Below are 20,061 nucleotides of genomic sequence, written 5' to 3'. Positions count from 1 at the left end.
TGGGAACCAAGGATGGTCTAACAGTCACATTCCTGGAATGCTGAAAAGTATCAATATTGTGGCCTCCTGCAGCAAATTATGATAAGGGGGAAGATTTCTTGTTTTTTTCCCACAGGAAAAAAACATATAATGTTACCCTTGTCTTTGAAATGGCAGGACCTTCGGCTCCTGGGAGGGAAACCATTCTGCTAGAACGGCAGGAGTGGCACCCCAGAGACAGCAGAGGCAGACGGAGTAGGACTCTGTAGCACCTGGTTATTGGCATGGACAGAAGGAATCAGGAGCAGTGATGGTGTCCCTTGAATAGATATGTGGACAGAATTGGCACCGGGGTTGGTAGCAGGGTTTGGTTCTTGGGTTGGTGTTTTTGTTGTGTGGTGTGTAGTTGCTGGTGAGTATTTGCTTCAGGTTGGGGGGCTGTCTGTAGGTGAGGACTGGCCTGTCTCCCAAAGTCTGTGAGAGTGAGGGATCGTCCTTCAAGATAGGTTGTAGATCCTTGATGATGCACTGGAGAGATTTTAGTTGGGGGCTGTAGGTGTCTGCTAGTGGAGTTCTGTTACTTTCTTTGTTGGGCCTGTCCTGTAGCAGGTGACTTCTTGGAACCCTTCTGGCTCTGTCAATCTGTTTCTTCACTTTACCAGGTTGGTATTGCAGTTTTAAGCACGCTTGATAGAGATTCTGTAGGTGTTTGTCTCTGTCTGAGGGATCGGAGCAAATGCAGTTGTATCTTAGAGCTTGGCTGTAAACAATGGATCATGTGATGTGGTCTGGATGAAAGCTGGAGGCATGTAGGTAAGTATACCAGAAAGTAGGTTTCTGGTATAGGGTGGTGTTTATGTGACCATTGCTTATTAGCACTCTAGTGTCTAGGAAGTGGACCTCTTGTGTGGACTGGTCCAGGCTGAGGTTGACGGTAGGGTGGAAATCGTTGAAATCTTGGTGGAATTCCTCAAGGGCCTCCTTCCCATGGGTCCAGATGATGAAGATGTCATCAATCTAGCACAAGTAGAGTAGGGGCGTAAGGGGACGAGAGCTGAGGAAGCGTTGTTCTAAGTCAGCCATAAAAATGTTGGCATACTGAGGGGCCATGCGGGTACCCATAGCAGTCCCACTGACTTGAAGGTATAAATTGTCCCCAAATCTGAAATAGTTGTGGGTGAGGACAAAGTCACAAAGTTCAGCCACCAGGTTTACCATGATAGTATCGGGGATGCTATTTCTGATGGCTTGTAGTCCATCTTTGTGTGGAATGTTGGCATAGAGGGCTTCTACATCCATAGTGGCCAGGATGGTGTTTTCTGGAAGATCACCAAAGGATTGTAGTTTCCTCAGGAAGTCAGTGGTGTCTCGAAGATAGCTGGGAGTGCTGGTATAGGGAAGGGGGCATTCCCTAATGGAGACAGATAGAACGGGTGGCCAAACAAGTTTGAGGTCCATCTGCTAACTCGCTGCTCCTGACCGGGAGGGGTCTGCAGGACTCCAAGGACCACACCCTCCACTGGCACCCAAAACCTTACACATTCCACTTAGTCCTTTTATTAAATGTTACCATTTCCTTGACCTGTGTGAGGTCCCTCCTTCCTAGCCATGATGAACATAAGATGTTTTCAGGCTCAGGATTGGGGCCCAGAATTCACAGCACAGGAATTGGAATGGTGTAACTAGTTTGACATGCGTCTCCTGAAAATTGTTTTCCTTACAGCCCGGCTTCTGGAGTCAAGAGGATCGGTGTTGAGTTCAGCCTTCATTCTTAAAGGAAAATAAGTTTCTGGCCCTCATGTGACCCCAGTGCACCCTAAAGACTCAAAAAGCAGAAGGCAAATAAAAACAACAGAAAATTTACTAACTTTTACATAATCACATTGTTTTAAAGCCAATCTCATGACTTTGGTGAGCAGGACTCATGATTGTTGAATATTTGGGGTTGGCAATACTGTACCTTACTGCAAATGCTTTTCTGTCTGTCCCACACCCACTTCCCCTCCCCACGTGGGTTAGGAACTATCCAAAGTCCCAAGGATGGGGAAAGTGCAGCTAGTGTGATGTGCTTACAGAACCCACCGCTACCTCCACATGTAGCGGAACTCCCAACACAGACAATGGGTAGAGAAACGTCTTTGCGGCTTGGTTGACGTGCAAAAAAACGAAATGCAATTCAAGCACCAATACAGGCAGCTGCCACCACCCTGTGATTAAAAGTCCCTTCCTAGCCCCCACTTCCCAACCTTGACCAGTTTCAGACTTAGTAGCGATTAGTGCTCCGTAATAGCCACTAAGCGCAGTTAGCACTGCCGACAAAGAACGGTTAAAAAAAATGGGTGCATGTCCCCACCCCACCACTTCCCCAAAGCAAATGTAGCTAAGGTGGTTAAGTGTGACTGAGCACTGCTGATAAGAGGTGTGTGGACAGATAAGAAAACAGAATCGCACCATGATTGTATTACAACTCAGCCGCCATCCTCCTCAGCCTAAAAAGGTGTAACCCAGTGGAGTTGCCCTGTTAAAACTCTTGAATGTGTGAATTGTCACAGGAATGAACACCCTCCCAAAGCTCTGTAGCCCCCGGGTATGTGCCAATGTTCCCTCGGGAGCTCCTCCAGCAGCTGGACAGGGTGTGACGGTGTCCCCTGGCACAAGCAGATGTCATCCTTTGCCTCCCTGCTGTGTCAAGATGCATCCAGATATGGCATCCCTGATTTCCCAGTGGTGTGAGATGAGTGTCCTCCTCTTTTCCCCCAGCCAGGGGCAGCCTGCCTGCACCCCAAACTCCTCATCCCTGGCCCTGCCCCATCCCAGACCCCGCACCCCCAGCCAGAGCTCTCACCCCCACACACACCCCAACCCTCTACCCCAGCCCTGACCCCCTCCTACACCATGAACCCCTCATCCCCAGCCCCACCCCGCAGCCCTCACACGTGCACCTCTGCCCTAGCCCTGAGCCCCTCCCACACCCCAAACCCGTCATCCCCAGTCCCACCCCAGAGGCCTCACATTTTTACATTATTAAAAAAAATATACATCAGCTTACAAAGCAGGTGTCGGGGGGGTGGGACTTGATCCCGTTCTGGGCACCACCAAAAATTATACAAACCTGTCACCCCTGGTGCCAACTTGCCCTAGGCATTTTCAAAACATGGTCCTGGGGGGTGGATCCCGCTGAAGTCCCCTATGAGGCCTGTATCCTCATCCTCCTACTCCCAATAGATTACTGCTTGAACGAAGCTTTTAGGGGAAATCACAAACATTTCTTCTTTTTACTTCTTCTATTGTATCTGCTGATCAGAAAATTAACCCAATAGTTTTTTTTTTACTGTTTATTTGCATACAGGAAATATTAGCAATTTAGCACTCAGAGCCCGTTGACGTCTGTTCTCTAACAAAGAAAAGTGCAATTGAACAAATAACGTCAATGAAGTTTCATAAAATTGCTGGATAAGGAACAAAATGGCTCCACGGTCACAGCATAAGCTATGTCGGTAAGAGAGAGAATGCGAATAGCCGACCAGCCTTAATTACAGCGGTAATATCACTGCAACCGTGTCACTCCAAAGCAGAACCTGTGCCAGCAGGGCAAAGCCTGCTCTCAAGCATTCAGACCCCGATCCTCAAAAGGTTGTAGGTGCCTAACTCCCATCGATTGCTCTGGGCATTAGATGCCTAAATCCCTTTGAGGATCTGTGCTTAACGCCCTCCCGGTGCACGGCGCTGCACGTGTAACGGGACAGGAGAACTTGAGCCTGCCTTCCTGGAAGAGCCGCTCTGCAGCTGCCGAGTTCTTCCTACCCAGCTGCAGCAGGAAGTTGTACACTTAGCTCTGTGCTCCCCTTTCACCGGAGTGCTACACAAATGCGATGTCTCTGCCCACATGTGTGTGCAGCGGTGTTGTAGCCATGTGGGTCCCAGAATATCAGAGACAAGGCAGGTGAGGTCATATAGCGGAAGAGGAAAGTGATCCGGAACAGTCAGCATGGATTCACCAAAGGTAAGTCATCCCTGACTAAGCTAATTGCCTTCTATGAGGAGATAACTGGCTCTGTGGATGAGGGGAAAGCAGTGGACGTGTTATTCCTTGACTTTAGCAAAGCTTTTGATACGGTCTCCCACAGTATCCTTGCCAGCAAGTTAAAGAAGTATGGGCTGGATGAATGGAAGTATTTGGTGTGGTAAGAAGTAGATGCAGTACTGTATAGTAATGGCCTAAACCACTAGCAGTAATTCTGCTGTAAGCTGTAATGTTTAGGGCAACCGCTGTATATTTTGTATACAGCTTAGTCATTCAGTGTGGTGTCTCTCAACCTCCAACTGTCATAAGGGGGGACTAGACAACAGGGGATAGATCACTTGAAATTGCCCTGTACTGTTCATTCCCTCTGAAGCATCTGGCACTGGTCAAAGACAGGATACTGGGCGAGATGAACCATTGATCTGACCCAGCATGGCCATTCTTATCTATATTGTAAGGCACATGTAGAGTCTTGGTGTAAATGGGTGAAAACCTTAATGACTTCAGCCAGGCTTGAATTTGGTGTCCACCCAGCATATATGGTGTTCATGGTGGGTATTTAGTCACCCAATTCTTCTTCTGGAAGGACTGCCTCTGCAGATTTGCCCTGGGTGGATCTGCAGAGGCCATATACCCAATGAACACCAGATACTACTGAATAGCCCATCGTTTACATTAATGAAACTGATGGGGCTAAAGACCTACCCCACATAAGGGGACCAAATCCAGTCTTGGTGCAATCACAATGCAATTCGATAGCTGTCTTTTCTTTTGGGAGTTCAGTCTTGAAAACTGGTGATGCCATGTATCAATTAATAATGAATTGATGCAGGTATTAATAATAAGCAGAACATTTTGCAGGTGTTCACATGGTTGCTGTGCTGTTTCTTCTTGTTGTATCCTTATGGCATCCATGAGTTGTGGTCTGCACAGGTTATATCTCATGTATCTGCAGTAGTCATAAAAATCAATGCATTATATGGAGATTTTCAAAGGCACTCCTGTTGATTTTTTTGCATCTCTCCATTATTGGGAGGCCAACAGCCCCTTTGGGTTATTTTTTCTGGGGGGGTTATCTAAAATTATTATTATTATTATTATTATTATTATTATCTAAAAGCACAATCTACTTAAACCACTAGAAATTATGGCTTTTTTAAAATTACACATTTCCTTTTTCAATTTACAGTAAAGCCACACAGACACAAGGGGACAAATCCATTCCTGGTGTAAGTAGGTACAACTTCATTTCAATCAGTGCAATTTCACACACTTAATCCTGGGCTAAACTTGCTGTAAAAGCTTTAGTTAATATTTAAAATCTGCTTGCGAAGCAATTCATATTGTTGTTGTTTGGCTCTTAAGTGGGTGGAATCAAGGGAAGCTTAATTCACTCCCAACAGAGAATCCTGCTTTGTGCTTAGAAAGATTAAACTAGGGGTTCTCAAACTGGGGGCTGGGACCCCTCAGGGGGTCATGAGGTTATTGCATGGGGGGTCGCGAGCTGTCAGCCTCCAGCCCAAACCTAGCTTTTCCTCCAGCATTTATAATGGTGGTAAATATATAAAAATGTGTTTTTAATTTATCAGGGGGGTCACACTCAGAGGCTTGCTATATGAAATGGGTCACCAGTACAAAAGTTTGAGAACCACTGAATTAAACAATCATGTCACTTTCATTCATGAAAGTATGCAAAATTGTTCTTGAGCCTTATCAGCATTATTGTACATCCTTCAGTGTAGGGGAGCATGGCTCTTCGGAGGCTTTTCTTTCCTCGTTCAGCACAGTTGTCATCTTCAGTGGAGGACAGTGCTTCCCACAACAAGATGGCAACATTTTCCATACTTGGGTGGCTCAAGGGCTTGGCTCTCAGTCACTTGTTCAAGTACAGTGCTGGTAAATAGCTACTAAAACTTGCTAAAATCTGATGGCTGGTGAGTTTGTTAAATGAATTTCTGGTCTCGACTCAGTTCCTAGTGAAACACTGTCCACAGCACAACCCGTTTCCTGGCTGCAATCACAGCACATAAGCCAAGAGTAGATGGGTTAGCAGGACTCTCCGTTTACCCACAGAATTGGTCTCTCCAGATCACAGTTGAGGCATGTTGGTGGAGCAGGAAATGAGGGAATCTTGCACTGCTACCTGCTCTGTTCATAATTAGTAGACTTAGATCTTCAAGGACATCTTTTACTAAGAGCTAATTCATTTTTTCATGGAGACTTGCATTTCATGGACATGTGAAATGCTGGTCACTCCTCTGTTAATTCCCACTGGTTCTTCACCTAGCGATGAAGAGGGTTGACTTTTGCATAGATGTCATTGTCATCTCTCTGTTTTGGCCGTATCTTCACTTCCGTGTAAACAACCTCTTCCTCCGCTTTTGCGTCCCTTTTGTGGGAGTTCAAGTCAACGTAAGTCACCTCATCAGCTGGTGGTGGAGAAGACTGCAAAGCAAGAGGAAAATGAGTGAAGACTGCTCGTTCCTTTCATGCCCATATCATACTGTTATAATGCTAGACCATCTTCCACTGACACAGGCACTGTAAAAGAGTGTGCTGACTTTTTAGGAAGCTGTATTCTGAAACACCTCTAAAGTTCCTGGAGCATATGCTGCATTCTCCAGTGTTTTGAGGTTTCTGGAGCGGCATAAGATTCCCCCTGCCTTGAACTTCCCAGTCCCACTGCCTAGAACCAATGCTGCATTCTCTATTATCACTGAAGATCCTGTGCAATCACTAATTTATGTCCTCTTTATCTTTGCTCTAAGACTAATTAAATCTTGATTCCCCTCTGACTTTTTAAATATCGTACCACCCCGATCCTATTCAGGACTAGTGCTGCATTTTCTGTTACTCTGAAGTTCTTGGAGCTGCAGTCTGTAAAAGCAGAACTGATTTCTTTATTACCTTGTATTCCTGGAGTTGATGCTCAACACCCAGTTCCACTATGCTAGAGAGAAAAATTAAATGCGCTCTTAGGATAAGCTCTCCAACTCACCGTCTCCATCTGATTCATCTCTGCCTCTGACCTGCTTTGAAGTGGTTCTGGAAAAAAAATGAAGTTGTGGCTAAGCTGGTTATTCTCTGATGACCTTTGGGTCACTTAAATGAAGGAGTTAGTTGTCAGTCTCGTTAGTTCATAGTGGAGCAGAATCTACATCCCACACGTTCCCACCCGAGCAATTGCCAATAATTGGTGGTTTTGTTGGCAATCCAGCCAAAGATGGAATAGATGTGGAGACTGAATCCACCTTTCACACCTTGAGGTGCTTCCTCAGGCCAGGGAGGAGACATAGAATAGTCCTACCATTGCCCAGGCGGTATATGTGCTTAGGTATGAGACTTCACTGACTAGGGCTGCCAGTTCACCACCGCTGCTGTACATTCACTGACAAAAATTCCCCAAAATACACTTTATTCGGCTAAAGGAAGGACGCGAAGAAGATTCTATCGGCATCCTATGAGCTCCCCTCATGCAGAAATTGCTCACATTTATTGTCCAAGTAAATCTTACCTTTGGAGCACTGTCTCCATCTCCACAAAAGGATACCAAGCACCAGCAAGAAGAGAAGTGTCCCAGCCACAGCCCCAGAAACAATGTAAGAGCTCATTACCCTTTGGTCAGGTACTGTTGAAAGAAATGTTAATTCGCTGCTGTCCTACTAGATGGGGCTACAGAGGCAGGGGAAGTTGAGTTATTACACTCCCATCACCACTAGTTCTAGGGAAAGACAACATAGGTTGGGTCATGCATTACCACCGCTACAGGAGTCCTGCTGGATAGGGGCAGGGGAAGATGCTGTGAGCTAGGTCACTAGACCACCACCACCACCACCCGAGGAGTCCCGTGGCAGAACAGCCGAAGGAGAAAAGGGAAACTGGGTCACTGCTCCACCACTAATTTAAGAATAACCAACACCAACCTGGTGGATTCATTTGTCAGAAGATGGTATTGGGCTAATCAGTTAGGATAAAGGAGTAGCTTACACCCTCACCCAAAATCAAACTGGAACCCGTGCTGAGGTTCAACAAGATTTCCCTCATTTAAAAAAAAGACCATATTCTACAGTTATGGTCCAAAACATTGCAGCTTACAATAGTGGTGCTGCCGTGAGTGGGTTTTTAGGTCTGTTCTCTAGACACGTCTTGTTTTTGTCCAAGACTGAAAGCAGAATCAGCAATATACCGAGAGGCATTTCCATCCTGCTCAAAACTGAGAAATACTGGAAATCTTCTTACGCAAGAGCCTGTCATGGTGAAACTGACTGTTCAATATGGGCGAGAAGAGCTTCTGAACCTGGAGGTGATTTTCTGAACCTCTGAACCCTTTGTGATTCACCCATCACCGAGTGGCTCAGAGAATTCTGGTGGGCAGGGGGTTGTAAGTACTTGGATGACAAAAAAAAAAAAAAGATGGGCAGGATCTGGAAAGCCACCGGAAATCACTGACTTCTCACTGCAAATCTCTCCATAGCTTTGCCTGTTCCTTCTGTTTGCCAGCAACTCCTGTCCCATTAATATCACCCCATGCAAAGTATTGGCATTAGCTCTTCCTTTCCTAGTCCTTATTCTTCCCTAGGAAATACAGTGAAGATTTGAGAGGACAATGCTGTCACAAATGGCTGGTGACTGGGGATATATTAAAATAAATGTCTCCCCCTCCAGTATTTTGTGTCCTTTTCCCAGCCTGGCCATTTAACATCCCCTGCTTATCAGAGGTTAACATGATGCTTTCACTTAGTTCCACTCATAGCTTTATGATGCCTGGCAAGACCAGCAAACCATCCCCCCACCCCGAATGTTCAGTCTGGAGAAGTTGCCTCCTGCAAAATGGATCCTTATGTGAACCGGATCTGACATAAGACGCAGCCCCAGGTTTCACCCATCCACAAATCAGACATGAATTCATGTCTAACTACCCTGCTATCGCTCACAAATTCCAGATTCCAGGCACGCAGGCAGGCTTTGAATGTACCAATGGGTGTGCATGCAACATGGGCAAGCATACGTTTAGAGACTAATTTGAGGCCATGTGAAACATTTGGCTGTAAAGGATCTAAAATGGAAACATTGTTCCCCCTTAATACCGTCCTGCAGGGCTCTATCTTGCGAGGAGTTTAGTGCTTCTGGGCAGGCGTGGAGCAACCTCAGCTCCCATTGAAGGTGGAACTGAAGACACTCAACACCTTCCAGGAGACGTGTGCTCTTGTTCTCACTCGCTCGCCTCCATTTCCCCAAGAAGATCAGGTAGGAAAATCCGGCACTTACTCTTGATGGTCACTTGGGTTCCTGTTCCATTCCCAGAGAGGTTCCTTGCTGTGATCCCCACCTCACACACGTAGATTCCTGTATTAGATGAATTCACATTCTTCAAAGTGAGAGAGGCAAACCCATTGTCCAAATGCAGGGTTGTGATCACATCGCTGTCATTCACCAGCTCTTTCTTTAGTCCCTCAGTCCCATAGTTATACCATCGCACATACATGGTGCAGTGGTTATTGACTGTCTTGAATGTACACTTCATGGTAAGTTCTGAGCCTTTGAAATCACTGACACTGGTTGGGGTTTGATTCACCATCAGGTCGGTAATTTCTGCAAAAAGGGAAACACAGATGTCACAGTTCAGTGTGCCAGGAGACAAAGGCAGATGTACAAAATGAATCTCTCCAGTCCTGCTGTTTAGTTTCCCCTGCTTGTTAAGAGTTTAAATGGATGTTCTTTCGTTAGGCCCCATATAGAGCTGTATCGTGCATGTCAAGACTTTTCTGCTCTGTTTAGTGAGCAGGTAACCCCAGAAGCTTCAATCTAGACAAACCCCCTCCAACAATGTGACGTCTTACCCGAACCTTGTGTATGCCTGACACGCCTTCCAAATTCCTTACATGCAAACCCTTCTTGAGACCTATTTCCCTCCACCAGCCCAATGCAGGGCAAGAGAGAGGGTGGCCAATTCTCCTTCATTACAGATAAATGGGATTCAAACAAACAACCCCCCAGCCTCTCCAAGGGCATCATCAGATGTAAGCTCCCCACAGACCAGGACACACCAACTCAAAGCAGATGCAAAATCTGCTACATATCTCCACTGCTACAATGATCAACACCCCCGACAACTCACCTTTGAAGAGCCACGGACACAAGCCTATCACAACCTGTGGGGTACCTCATCCAGTGCACTAAATGCCCCAATAACAATGATGTGGGTGAAATCAGACAATCTCTATGCTCTTGAATGAGCTCATACAGGAAAATGATACAAGACAAACCCACCCTGTCTCCTGTGGGGAACATGTCTCACAGGTCAGATACAGAGTGGTCCTCATCACTCAATCAGTTTCACACATACAGAATGGGAAGAGACTGCCTAGGAAGGAGTACGGCAGAAAGGGATCTAGGGGTTATAGTGGACCACAAGCTAAATATGAGTCAACAGTGTGATGCTGTTACAAAAAAAGCAAACATGATTCTGGGATGCATTAAGAGGTGTGTTGTGAGCAAGACACGAGACATCATTCTTCCGCTCTACTCTGTGCTGGTTAGGCCTCAACTGGAGTATTGTGTCCAGTTCTGGGCACCGCATTTCAAGAAAGATGTGGAGAAATTGGAGAGGGTCCAGAGAAGAGCAACAAGAATGATTAAAGGTCTTGAGAACATGACCTATGAAGGAAGGCTGAAAGAATTGGGTTTGTTTAGTTTGGAAAAGAGAAGACTGAGAGGGGACATGATAGCAGTTTTCAGGTATCTAAAAGGGTGTCATAAGGAGGAGGGAGAAATCTTGTTCACTGTAGCCTCTAAGGATAGAACAGGAAGCAATGGGCTTAAACTACAGCAAGGGAAGTTTAGGTTGGACATTAGAAAAAAGTTCCTAACTATCAGGGTGGAAAAACACTGGAATAAATTGCCTAGGGAGGTTGTGGAATCTCCATCTCTGGAGATATTAAAGAGCAGGTTAGATAAATGTCAATCAGGGATGGTCTAGACAGTATTTGGTCCTGCCATGAGGGCAGGGGACTGGACTCTATGACCTCTCGAGGTCCCTTCCAGTCCTAGAATCTATGAATCTATGAATCATCCTCAAAGGAAGCCTGCACAACACTTTCAAAAGACTAGCCTGCGAGCTTAAATTCATAACTCTGCTAGACACTAAAAATCATGGACTGAACAGACACTGGATTTATGGCTTATTACAACAATCTGTAACCCACTAACCCCCTTTTTTTGTCCTATGACTGCAGAAGTGTTAACGAGCCACCCTGCCTTGAATGGTCCCTTGAAATAGGTGTTAACTACTTATGCTAAACCAGCCGTTCTACCTTGTATTTACCTGTGATACTCTGAGTAAGGGCACGTCTCTACTGCAAACACTGCATCAGCCCAGCTGCACTACTGTCTACACAGGAGGTTCGGTCGGTGTAACTAACTACGTCGCTCAGGGGTGTGGATTTTTCACACCCGGGAGCAACGTAGTTATGGCGACATAGGTCTGTAGTGTAGACCAGACCTGTGTTTCCAAGAGCTGAAGAAGAGCTCTGTGTAAGCTTGAAAGCTTGTCTCTCACCAACAGAAGTTGGTCTAATAGAAGATATTCCCTCACCCACCTTGTCTCTCAAGTTGCGTTTAAGGGCTCACAGGCATAACCAATTAGAAACCTCCCCTCACACCCCATCTCAAAACAGTTTTTGAGTATCTGGGGCGTGACCCTGCATTCCTTGTGCAGCCAAAACCCCCACAGAAATCAGTGGAATGCAGGATCAGGACCATTGTACGTACCACAGGATCTCCCCCAGTTTTGCCCACAGCTCTGCCCTTTACACTTTGTGCTGCTCCATCTCCCCCAGCACCACCTGCCCCAGCTCTCTGGAACCATGCCAGTGTCCTGAGCTCCCCCGGAAGGGTTTTGTAGAACAGAGAAGGAAATGCTGGTATTTACCATCGATGGTCACTTGGGTTCCATTCCCAGGCAATGTCCCATGTTTACTCCCAACCCCACACACGTAGGTTCCAGAATCAGTGACATCAGCTTTCTTCACAGTGAGAGAAAGAGACCTCTTTTCTTTAACTTCTGATGATACGATTCGATCTGTTCCATTGGACACCTTTTCTGTTACATGGTTTCTGGTTTTATTCCATTCAACAAACCACTTGATAGAGTTATTGCTTGTGTTGAATGTACACTCGATGGTGAACTCTGACCCTTCCATTGCACGGATAAAAGGGGGTGTCTGATTCACCCCAAAGACAGCAGCAGTATTTTCTGCAGCTCCTGAAACACAAAGTTCAGTGTCACTATTTGAAATTATTGCAATGGAGGAAGAATTAAATCAAACAAAATTGTTTGCAAATGATCCAGTGCAGAATGTTTCCATTTCTCTACAAGGAAGCCAAGTGCCCGAGCAGGAACTCTCTGCTGAAGATCACGGCATGAAGTTCAGAGCGGTGAGTGGGGAGGGCTCAGCTGGGCAGTTTGCACAGGCCCCACTGGCACTGTTAGCCGGCCTGCCCCACTGGCTCCAGCCTGCCCTACGGGCTCCAGGGGACCTCTCCCTAAGTGCCAGCGAGAGCACTGGGTGGCTCCTAGGGATCTAGAGAGAAGCCCGGATGCAGGGAATTGGGCCTGCAGGCCCCACGGTGGAGTGTCTGCTCCAGGGAGGCAAATCTCAACAACAATGGGCCAACCAGAGACTTGCGGGGGGGGGGGGTCAAAGAAGGGAGCTAGAGATGGGAGACACGAGACAAAAGGAAGGTGGAGGGGGGAGAAGATTGAGGGAAAGAGAGAGCTGGGAGTGGAAAAGAGGATGGGAGAGAGAGAAAGAGAGTGTGTGCAAAGCAGGGGAGAAGGATAGAAAGATGTAGGGGTCAAAGGAAAGGGGAAGTAAAATAGACAAAGAAAAAGGAAATGAGGTGAGGAAGAAAGTCTGAGATGGAAGGAAAGGACAATTGATGTTATTATTTATTCCCATTGCAGCTAGAGTCCTCAACCACCCGTAGAGCCCCACTGGCCAGGTCGGAGGCAGGAATCGGGCAGTGCAGGGCGCTGGCTGTTCGCAGCCAGTAAGAGCTGCCCACGTGGGGGGATCTGACTCCAGGGCCAGAAGAGTCCTTGGGGAGCAGTGACTGTGCGGCCGGGGCCCAGGAGCCTGGGCTGGAGCAGGTCAGTCTGGTCTGCTGAGGGGAGCCCTGAACCCTCCACCTGCCCTGGGCAGTGCGCCCTGGCGAGCGAGGACACGGCCAGGGGCTGCTCTCAGGCCCCCCCGGTCCCTCACTCAGGCTTATTTCTCTGCTCCTGCTGGAGCTGTGTGCCTGGCCAGGAGCCACTGCTCTCTCCACTCTGCCTTCAGAGCTGGGCAGCTGGAGACCAGCAGCTGCTACGGGGGAACTAAGGCAAATTTTTGGGGTGGCTACAGCCCACCGCAGTGCAGCCCCTGCCTATGCATTAGACCATACTGCCTCCCCCTAATTATTAATTATTATTAAGCAGTACTGCTAACAAGCACAGCACTCTGCAGAACAAGGAGCAGGACGACGTATTCCTATCTTACAGTGCTGATGAAATACTTTCTATTCGATTAGTAACTAGGCAGGATGTACACTAGCAATGTTACAGGGAAGCACTTCTTTAACCGGCAGGACTGGATAACTTGCACCCAAGAGTATTAAAAGAATTGGCTGAGGAGCTTGCTGAACTGTATTGTTTTTAATAAATCCTGGTACAATGGGGAAGTTCCAGAGGACAGGGGAAAGCTAATGTTGTGCCAGTATTTAAAACGGTAAATGGGATGACTTGGAAAACTCTCAGCTGGTTAGTCTGACTTTAATCCCAGACAAACAAACTTGATATAATATTTTGGATGACGAGTTTGGTCGATAAAGGTCCTGGAACTCTGGAACTGCTGTCCCCCCTTGACTCTCCAGCCTGGGCCGTCTCTCTCACAGAGCTATGCCAGTGAGCAGCAGCAAACCCCTCCAGGGGCTGTGATCACTTATCATCAGCATGTGGAGACCCACCCCCAGTAAACTGCATGAAGGCTCCCCAAGCCTCTCACAGAATCATAGAAATGGAAAGGACCTCGAGAGGTCGTCTAGTCCAGTCCCCTGCACTCATGGCAGGACTAAGTATTATCCAGACCATCCATAACACGTGTTTGTCCAACCTGCTCTTAAAAATCTCCAGTGATGGAGATTCCACAACCTCCCTAGGCAATTTGTTCCAGTGCTTAACCACCCTGACAGTCAGGAAGTTTTTCCTAATCTCCAACCTAAACTGTCCTTGCTGCAATTTAAGCCCATCACTTCTTGTCCTATCCTCAGAGGTTAAGGAGAACAATTTTACTCCCTCCCCCTTGTAACAACCTTTTATGTCCTTGAAAACTGTTATGTGTCCCCCCCACCTCAGTCTTCTCTTGTCCAGACTAAACAAACCCAAGTTTTTCGATCTTCCCTCATAGGTCATATTTTCTAGACCTTTATTCATTTTTGTTGCTCTTCTCTGGACTTTCTCAAATTTGTCCACAGCCTTCCTGAAATGTGGCACCCAGAACTGGACCCAATACTCCAGTTGAGGCCTAATCAGCGCAGAATACAGTGGAAAAATTACTTCTTGTGTCTTGCTTACAGCACTCCTGCTAATACATCCCAGAATGATGTTCACTTGTTTTGCAACAGCGTTATACTGTCGAGTCATATTTAGCTTGTGGTCCACTATGACCCCCAGATCCCTTTCCGCAGTGCTCCTTCCTAGGCAGTCATTTCCCATTTTGTATGTGTGCAACTGATTGTTCCTTCCTAAGTGTCCTTATTGAATTTCATCCTATTTCTCCAGCTTGTCCACATCATTTTGAATTTTGATCCTATCCTCCAAAGCAGTTGCAACCCCTCCCAGAGTGGTATCATCTGCAAGCTTTATACGTGTACTCTCTATGCCATTATTTAAATCATTGATGAAGATATTGAACAGAACTGGACCCAGAACTGGACCCTGTAACAGGGTCGAGACTCACCGGTGTGGCACCTCCTGCTGGTCATTCGGGAATTACCTCGTCCAGCACTTGGAGTGCCTCCTGGTGGCCGGTGTCTCGCCTGCCAGGCCCCCGTGTCCCTCCTGGACCTCAGTGCCCCTTACCTTGGGGTTCTGCCCACCCCATCAGTCCCCACGCTCTGGATCTCCCCTCCCAGGGGATCCCCCAACCCACTACACCCCCCCTTACCTCAGTGGCTACTGCCAGTCATCATCTAGCCCCCGTTCTATGTCCAGTTTTGGGCCCCACACTACAAGAAGGATGTGGAAAAATTGGAAAGAGTCCAGCGGAGGGCAACAAAAATTATTAGGGAGCTGGAGCACATGACTTTTGAAGAGAGGCTGAGGGAACTGGATGCATCAGGCAAGGTATTTCCAGTAGAGATAAGGAGGTGTTAGTACTGTTATACAAGGCACTGGTGAGACCTCATCTGGAATACTGTGTGCAGTTCTGGTCTCCCATGTTTAAGAAGGATGAATTCAAACTGGAACGGGTACAGAGAAGGGCTACTAGGATGATCCGAGGAATGGAAAACCTGTCTTATGAAAGGAGACTCAAAGAGCTCGTCTTGTTTAGCCTAACCAAAAGAGAGCTGAGGGGAGATATGATTGCTCTCTATAAATATATCAAAGGAATAAATACCAGGGAGGGAGAGGAATTATTTAAGCTCAGTACCAATGTGGACACAAGAACAAATGGATATAAACTGGCGATCAGGAAGTTTAGACTTGAAATTAGACAAAGGTTTCTAACCATCAGAGGAGTGAAGTTCTGGAACAGCCTTCCAAGGGGAGCAGTTGGGGGCAAAAGACATATCTGGCTTCAAGACTAAGCTTGATAAGTTTATGGAAGGGATGGTATAATGGGATAGCCTAATTCTGGCAATTAATTGGTCTTTGACTATTAGCGGTAAATATGCCCAATGGCCTGTGATGGGATGTTAGATGGGGTGGGATCTGAGTTACTACAGAGAATTCTTTCTTGGGTGTCTGGCTGGTGAGTCTTGCCTCCATGCTCAGGGTTTAGCTGCTCACCATATTTGGAGTCAGGAAGGAATTTTCCTCCAGGGCAGATTGGCAGAAGCCCTGGGGGGTTTTCACCTTGCTCTGCAGCGTGGGGCACGGGTCACTTGCTGGAAGATTCTCTGCACCTTGAAGTCTTTAAACCATGATTTGAGGACTTCAGTGGCTCAGACATAGGTTTGATACAGGAGTGGATGGGTGAGATTCTGTGGCCTGCATTGTGTAGGAGGTCAGACTAGATGATCATAATGGTTCCTTCTGACCTTAAAGTCTATGATTCTATGCAGAAATTGAAGTAAATGAAGTAGAAGGAAGAAAGGACGAGGAAGTTACAAACAAGTGACAGTATGGGGACCCAGCTTCATAGCCCAAATGTGCTGACAGTGTGCGGCAAATTCTCATGGAATATGGACCCAAACAAGTTCATGAATTTCCCTTCCCTAAGGATGGAAATAAAAGAAAATTCTCTGCTCAGCATTACAAGAGGAAACTCAATGGGGAAGAAATTAATTGAAACTGGTTACAATATTCAGTGTCGAAGGATTCTGTGTTTTTGCTTTTGCTACAAGTTTAGAAATCAAGCAGTTGGTACATCACTTACTGAAAATGGTTCGAAGGACTGGAAAAACATATCTTCAATTCTCTCTTCACATGAAAGAAGTACAGAACATTTGGAATGTTTTCAAAATTGGAAAGAACTTGAATTACGATTGAAAAAAGGAAAAACTATTGATGCAGAAAATGTATATGTGATCAAGGAAAAAGAAGAATATTGGCAACGAATTGCCTTCTATAAGGAGATAACTGGGTCTGTGGATGAGGGGAAAGCAGTGTATGTGTTATTCCTTGACTTTAGCAAAGCTTTTGATAAGGTCTCCCATGGTATTCTTGCCGGCAGGTTAAAGAAATATGGGCTGGATGAATGGACTATAGGGTGGATAGAAAGCTGGCTAAATTGTCAGGCTCAACGGGTAGTGATCAATGGCTCGATGTCTAGTTGGCAGCCGGTATCAAGCGGAGTGCCCCAAGGGTTGGTCCTGGGGCCGGTTTTGTTCAATGTCTTCTTTAATGATCTGGAGGATGGCGTGGATCGCACTCTCAGCAAGTTTGCAGATGACACTAAACTGGGAGGAGTGGTAGATACGCTGGAGGATAGGGATAGGATACTGAGGGACCTAGACAAATTAGAGGATTGGGCCAAAAGAAACCTGATGAGGTTCAACAAGGACAAGTGCAGAGTCCTGCACTTAGGACGGAAGAATCCCATGCATTGCTACAGACTAGGGACCGAATGGCTAGGCAGCAGTTCTGCAGAAAAGGACCTAGGGGTTACAGTGGACGAGAAGCTGGATGAGAGTCAACAGTGTGCCCTTGTTGCCAAGAAGGCTAATGGCATTTTGGGCTGTATAAGTAGGGGCATTGCCAGCAGATCGAGGGACGTGATCATTCCCGTCTATTCGACATTGGTGAGGCCTCATCTGGAGTACTGTGTCCAGTTTTGGGCCACAGACTACAAGAAGGATGTGGAAAAATTGGGAAGAGTCCAGCGGAGGGCAACAAAAATGATTAGGGGTCTGGAGCACATGACTTATGAGGAGAGGCTGAGGGAACTGGGATTGTTTAGTCTGCAGAAGAGAAGAATGAGGGAGGATTTGATAGCTGCTTTCATCTATCTGAAAGGGGGTTCCAAAGAGGGTGGATCTAGACTGTTCTCAGTGGTACCAGATGACAGAACAAAGAGTAATGGTCTCAAGTTGCAGTGGGGAAGGTTTACGTTGGATATTAGGAAAAACTTTTTTATTAGGAGGGTGGTGAAGCACTGGAATGGGTTACCTAGGGAGGTGGTAGAATCTCCTTCCTTAGAGGTTTTTAAGGTCAGGCTTGATAAAGCCCTGGCTGGGATGATTTAGTTGGGCATTGGTCCTGCTTTGAGCAGGGGGTTGGACTAGATGACCTCCTGAGGTCCCTTCCAACCCTGATAGTCTATAATTCTATGGTTAGAGCATCTGATTACTTTAGTGAGAGTTCTCGGTGGGCAAAATTTAGCATTCTGCGGCCGAAGTAGAAATGAAAAATTATAGACTCCAGGTAATGGAAACTTTTTAAAATTTGTTGAATACCTAGCTTTGTTTTATCCAGTCATGAAGGAGCATCTACATAAAATAACTGATCATGAAACACAGGTTCATTACTTAGGAAAAAATATGCAGAATGAACTGATTCAAATCCTAGCAAATGCCATTAAAAATAAAATTGTAGAAGCCGCCCATTCTGCACAATACTTTTCAATAATACTGGACTGTACACCAGATGTGAGTCATGTTGAACAAATGACGATGATCATTCATTTTGTGGATATGGAAAAGTCTGCAGATGAAGATGATGTTGAAATGCTCATAAAGGAACATTTTTTTGGGTTTCGTACCACTGAATGAGACAACTGGAGCATTTATGACTGAAACTATTCTACAAGAGCTTGAAACAATGTCATTATCTGTTGAAAACTTACGTGGCCAAGGCCATTATAATGGTAGTAATATGAAGGGTAAAGACAATGGTGTGCAAAGGAGAATGATGGAAATCAATCCTAGGGCCTTTTTCATTCCTTGCACTGCGCATTCTCTGAATTTGGTTGTCAATGATGCTGCTAGATGCTGTTTGAAGGCAAGCAGTTTCTTTGACCTGGTGCAACATGTTTATGTGTTTTTCTCAGGCTCAACATGCTGTTGGAAGATTCTGACTCGCCATGTGAATTCTTTAACTGTGAAACCACTTAGTCAGACAAGATGGAGAGTCGTATTGATGCTTTGAAACCTCTTTGCTATGAACTTGGAAACATTTATGTAAGCAGAGTCAGGATGAGCTCTACCCTGACATCTGGTGGTGAATTATGGTGAGTGTGGAAAAGAACTTCAGGGGCTGATCTTGTTTGCATAGGCACACCCACCCGCCTAGCATGAGCCCACAGCAACCAAAAGTGGTTACTTTGGCTGGTATGGGATCCCCAGTTTCTCTGTTATTGGGGCAGGAAGAATAAAGTGTTGTTATCCTGATTATGTGAATCAAGGCCAGTGGAACTGTTGTATGACAAAGGACTCACCATTAACTAAGTAGCACTCGCTAGACAAGGGGCATGGGTTCCAAAACCCAGTGAATTGAGAGAGGATGGGGCCAGGTATTTGTACCTGATAGTATGCCCCCCTCCCCCTCTCTGAGGGCCTGAAACACCAATTGCACCACCTCCTCTCTCCACTGTTGAATAGCAGAGCTAATTTTGATTCTATTGAGAGTCTAGTTACAGGCTGCTATGTGGAATTCACTTTGGGCCAGTGGTGCACTAGCACTGGGGCTCCCCTACTACACCCTGAAACCACTAAAGAGCTAAAGTTAGTAAGAGCTGAGATCATTGAGTGCTGTGTTAAGTAGTGGGGGAGCCTGAAGCTATATTGCTAAGCGACTGGCAGAGCAGAGCAGTTTGTGGGATGGTTAGAGCGGCCCACGGAACGGTGATTGGAGCGGAGCTGAGCTGTTTGCGGGACGGCTGGTGGAGCAGCCCACGGAATGGCGAGCGGAGCAGAGTGGAGCTGAGCAGCTGGTAGAGCAGAGCAGTTCGTGGGGCAGCAGGAGCGGCTCGTGGTGAAGGCTGCAGCGGAATCCCACGGAGAGGTGGGCAGTCGGCCTCGGACCACGTACGGTGCCCCATAACACCCAGCGCCCCCTCCTTTCCCCCCCCCCCCATTTCCACCCAGGCTGGGGGGGTAAAACCCTGCAGATAAAGTTTTGAACTCTGGGGTTGCACTGACCAGGGGCAGAGACTTTTGGGTTGTTGGACTTTTGGGACTTTGGGTGATTCTTGGGTTGCTGGATTCAAGAACCAAAGGGAAAGGACACGGCCCAATTTGCTGGGGTGGGTCTTTTGCTCATGGTTTGTGTTATAAATCCTGTTTGTGGTGTTTTTCCAATTTAATGCTGATGTCGTTTACCTCATGTTATTAAACATTTTCTGCTACACTCAGACTCC

The 20,061-nt window shown here is 46.5% G+C and overlaps 1 protein-coding gene across 1 annotated transcript; it reads right to left on the bottom strand.

Annotated features, from left to right (window-relative positions):
• Positions 1–6,286: 6,286 nt before the first annotated feature.
• LOC135888986 (cell surface A33 antigen-like) lies at positions 6,287–18,563 on the bottom strand. Its single transcript, XM_065416797.1, has 6 exons — positions 18,550–18,563; positions 14,102–14,196; positions 11,934–12,266; positions 9,272–9,595; positions 7,002–7,048; positions 6,287–6,448 (listed from the first exon to the last, which is right to left on the bottom strand). Exons 1-6 carry the CDS (start codon positions 18,561–18,563, stop codon positions 6,287–6,289), a joined length of 975 nt encoding a protein of 324 aa, XP_065272869.1.
• Between the last annotated feature and the right edge of the window lie 1,498 nt (positions 18,564–20,061).

This window comes from Emys orbicularis, chromosome 14 (assembly GCF_028017835.1).
Source record: "Emys orbicularis isolate rEmyOrb1 chromosome 14, rEmyOrb1.hap1, whole genome shotgun sequence".
In the NCBI taxonomy this organism is placed as follows: Eukaryota; Metazoa; Chordata; order Testudines; family Emydidae; genus Emys; species Emys orbicularis.
The sequence above is the reverse complement of the archived record's forward strand: the minus strand, read 5'-3'. Positions and strand labels throughout refer to the sequence as shown.

Excerpts from the sequence above, each read along its gene's own strand:
- LOC135888986 (XM_065416797.1), bottom strand. Across the intron at positions 9,596-11,933 it reads AACCCAAGTGACCATCGATG|AAATTACCGACCTGATGGTG; the intron begins GTAAATACCAGC and ends CCCTTTTTGCAG. Across the intron at positions 6,449-7,001 it reads AGATGAATCAGATGGAGACG|TCTTCTCCACCACCAGCTGA; the intron begins GTGAGTTGGAGA and ends CTTGCTTTGCAG.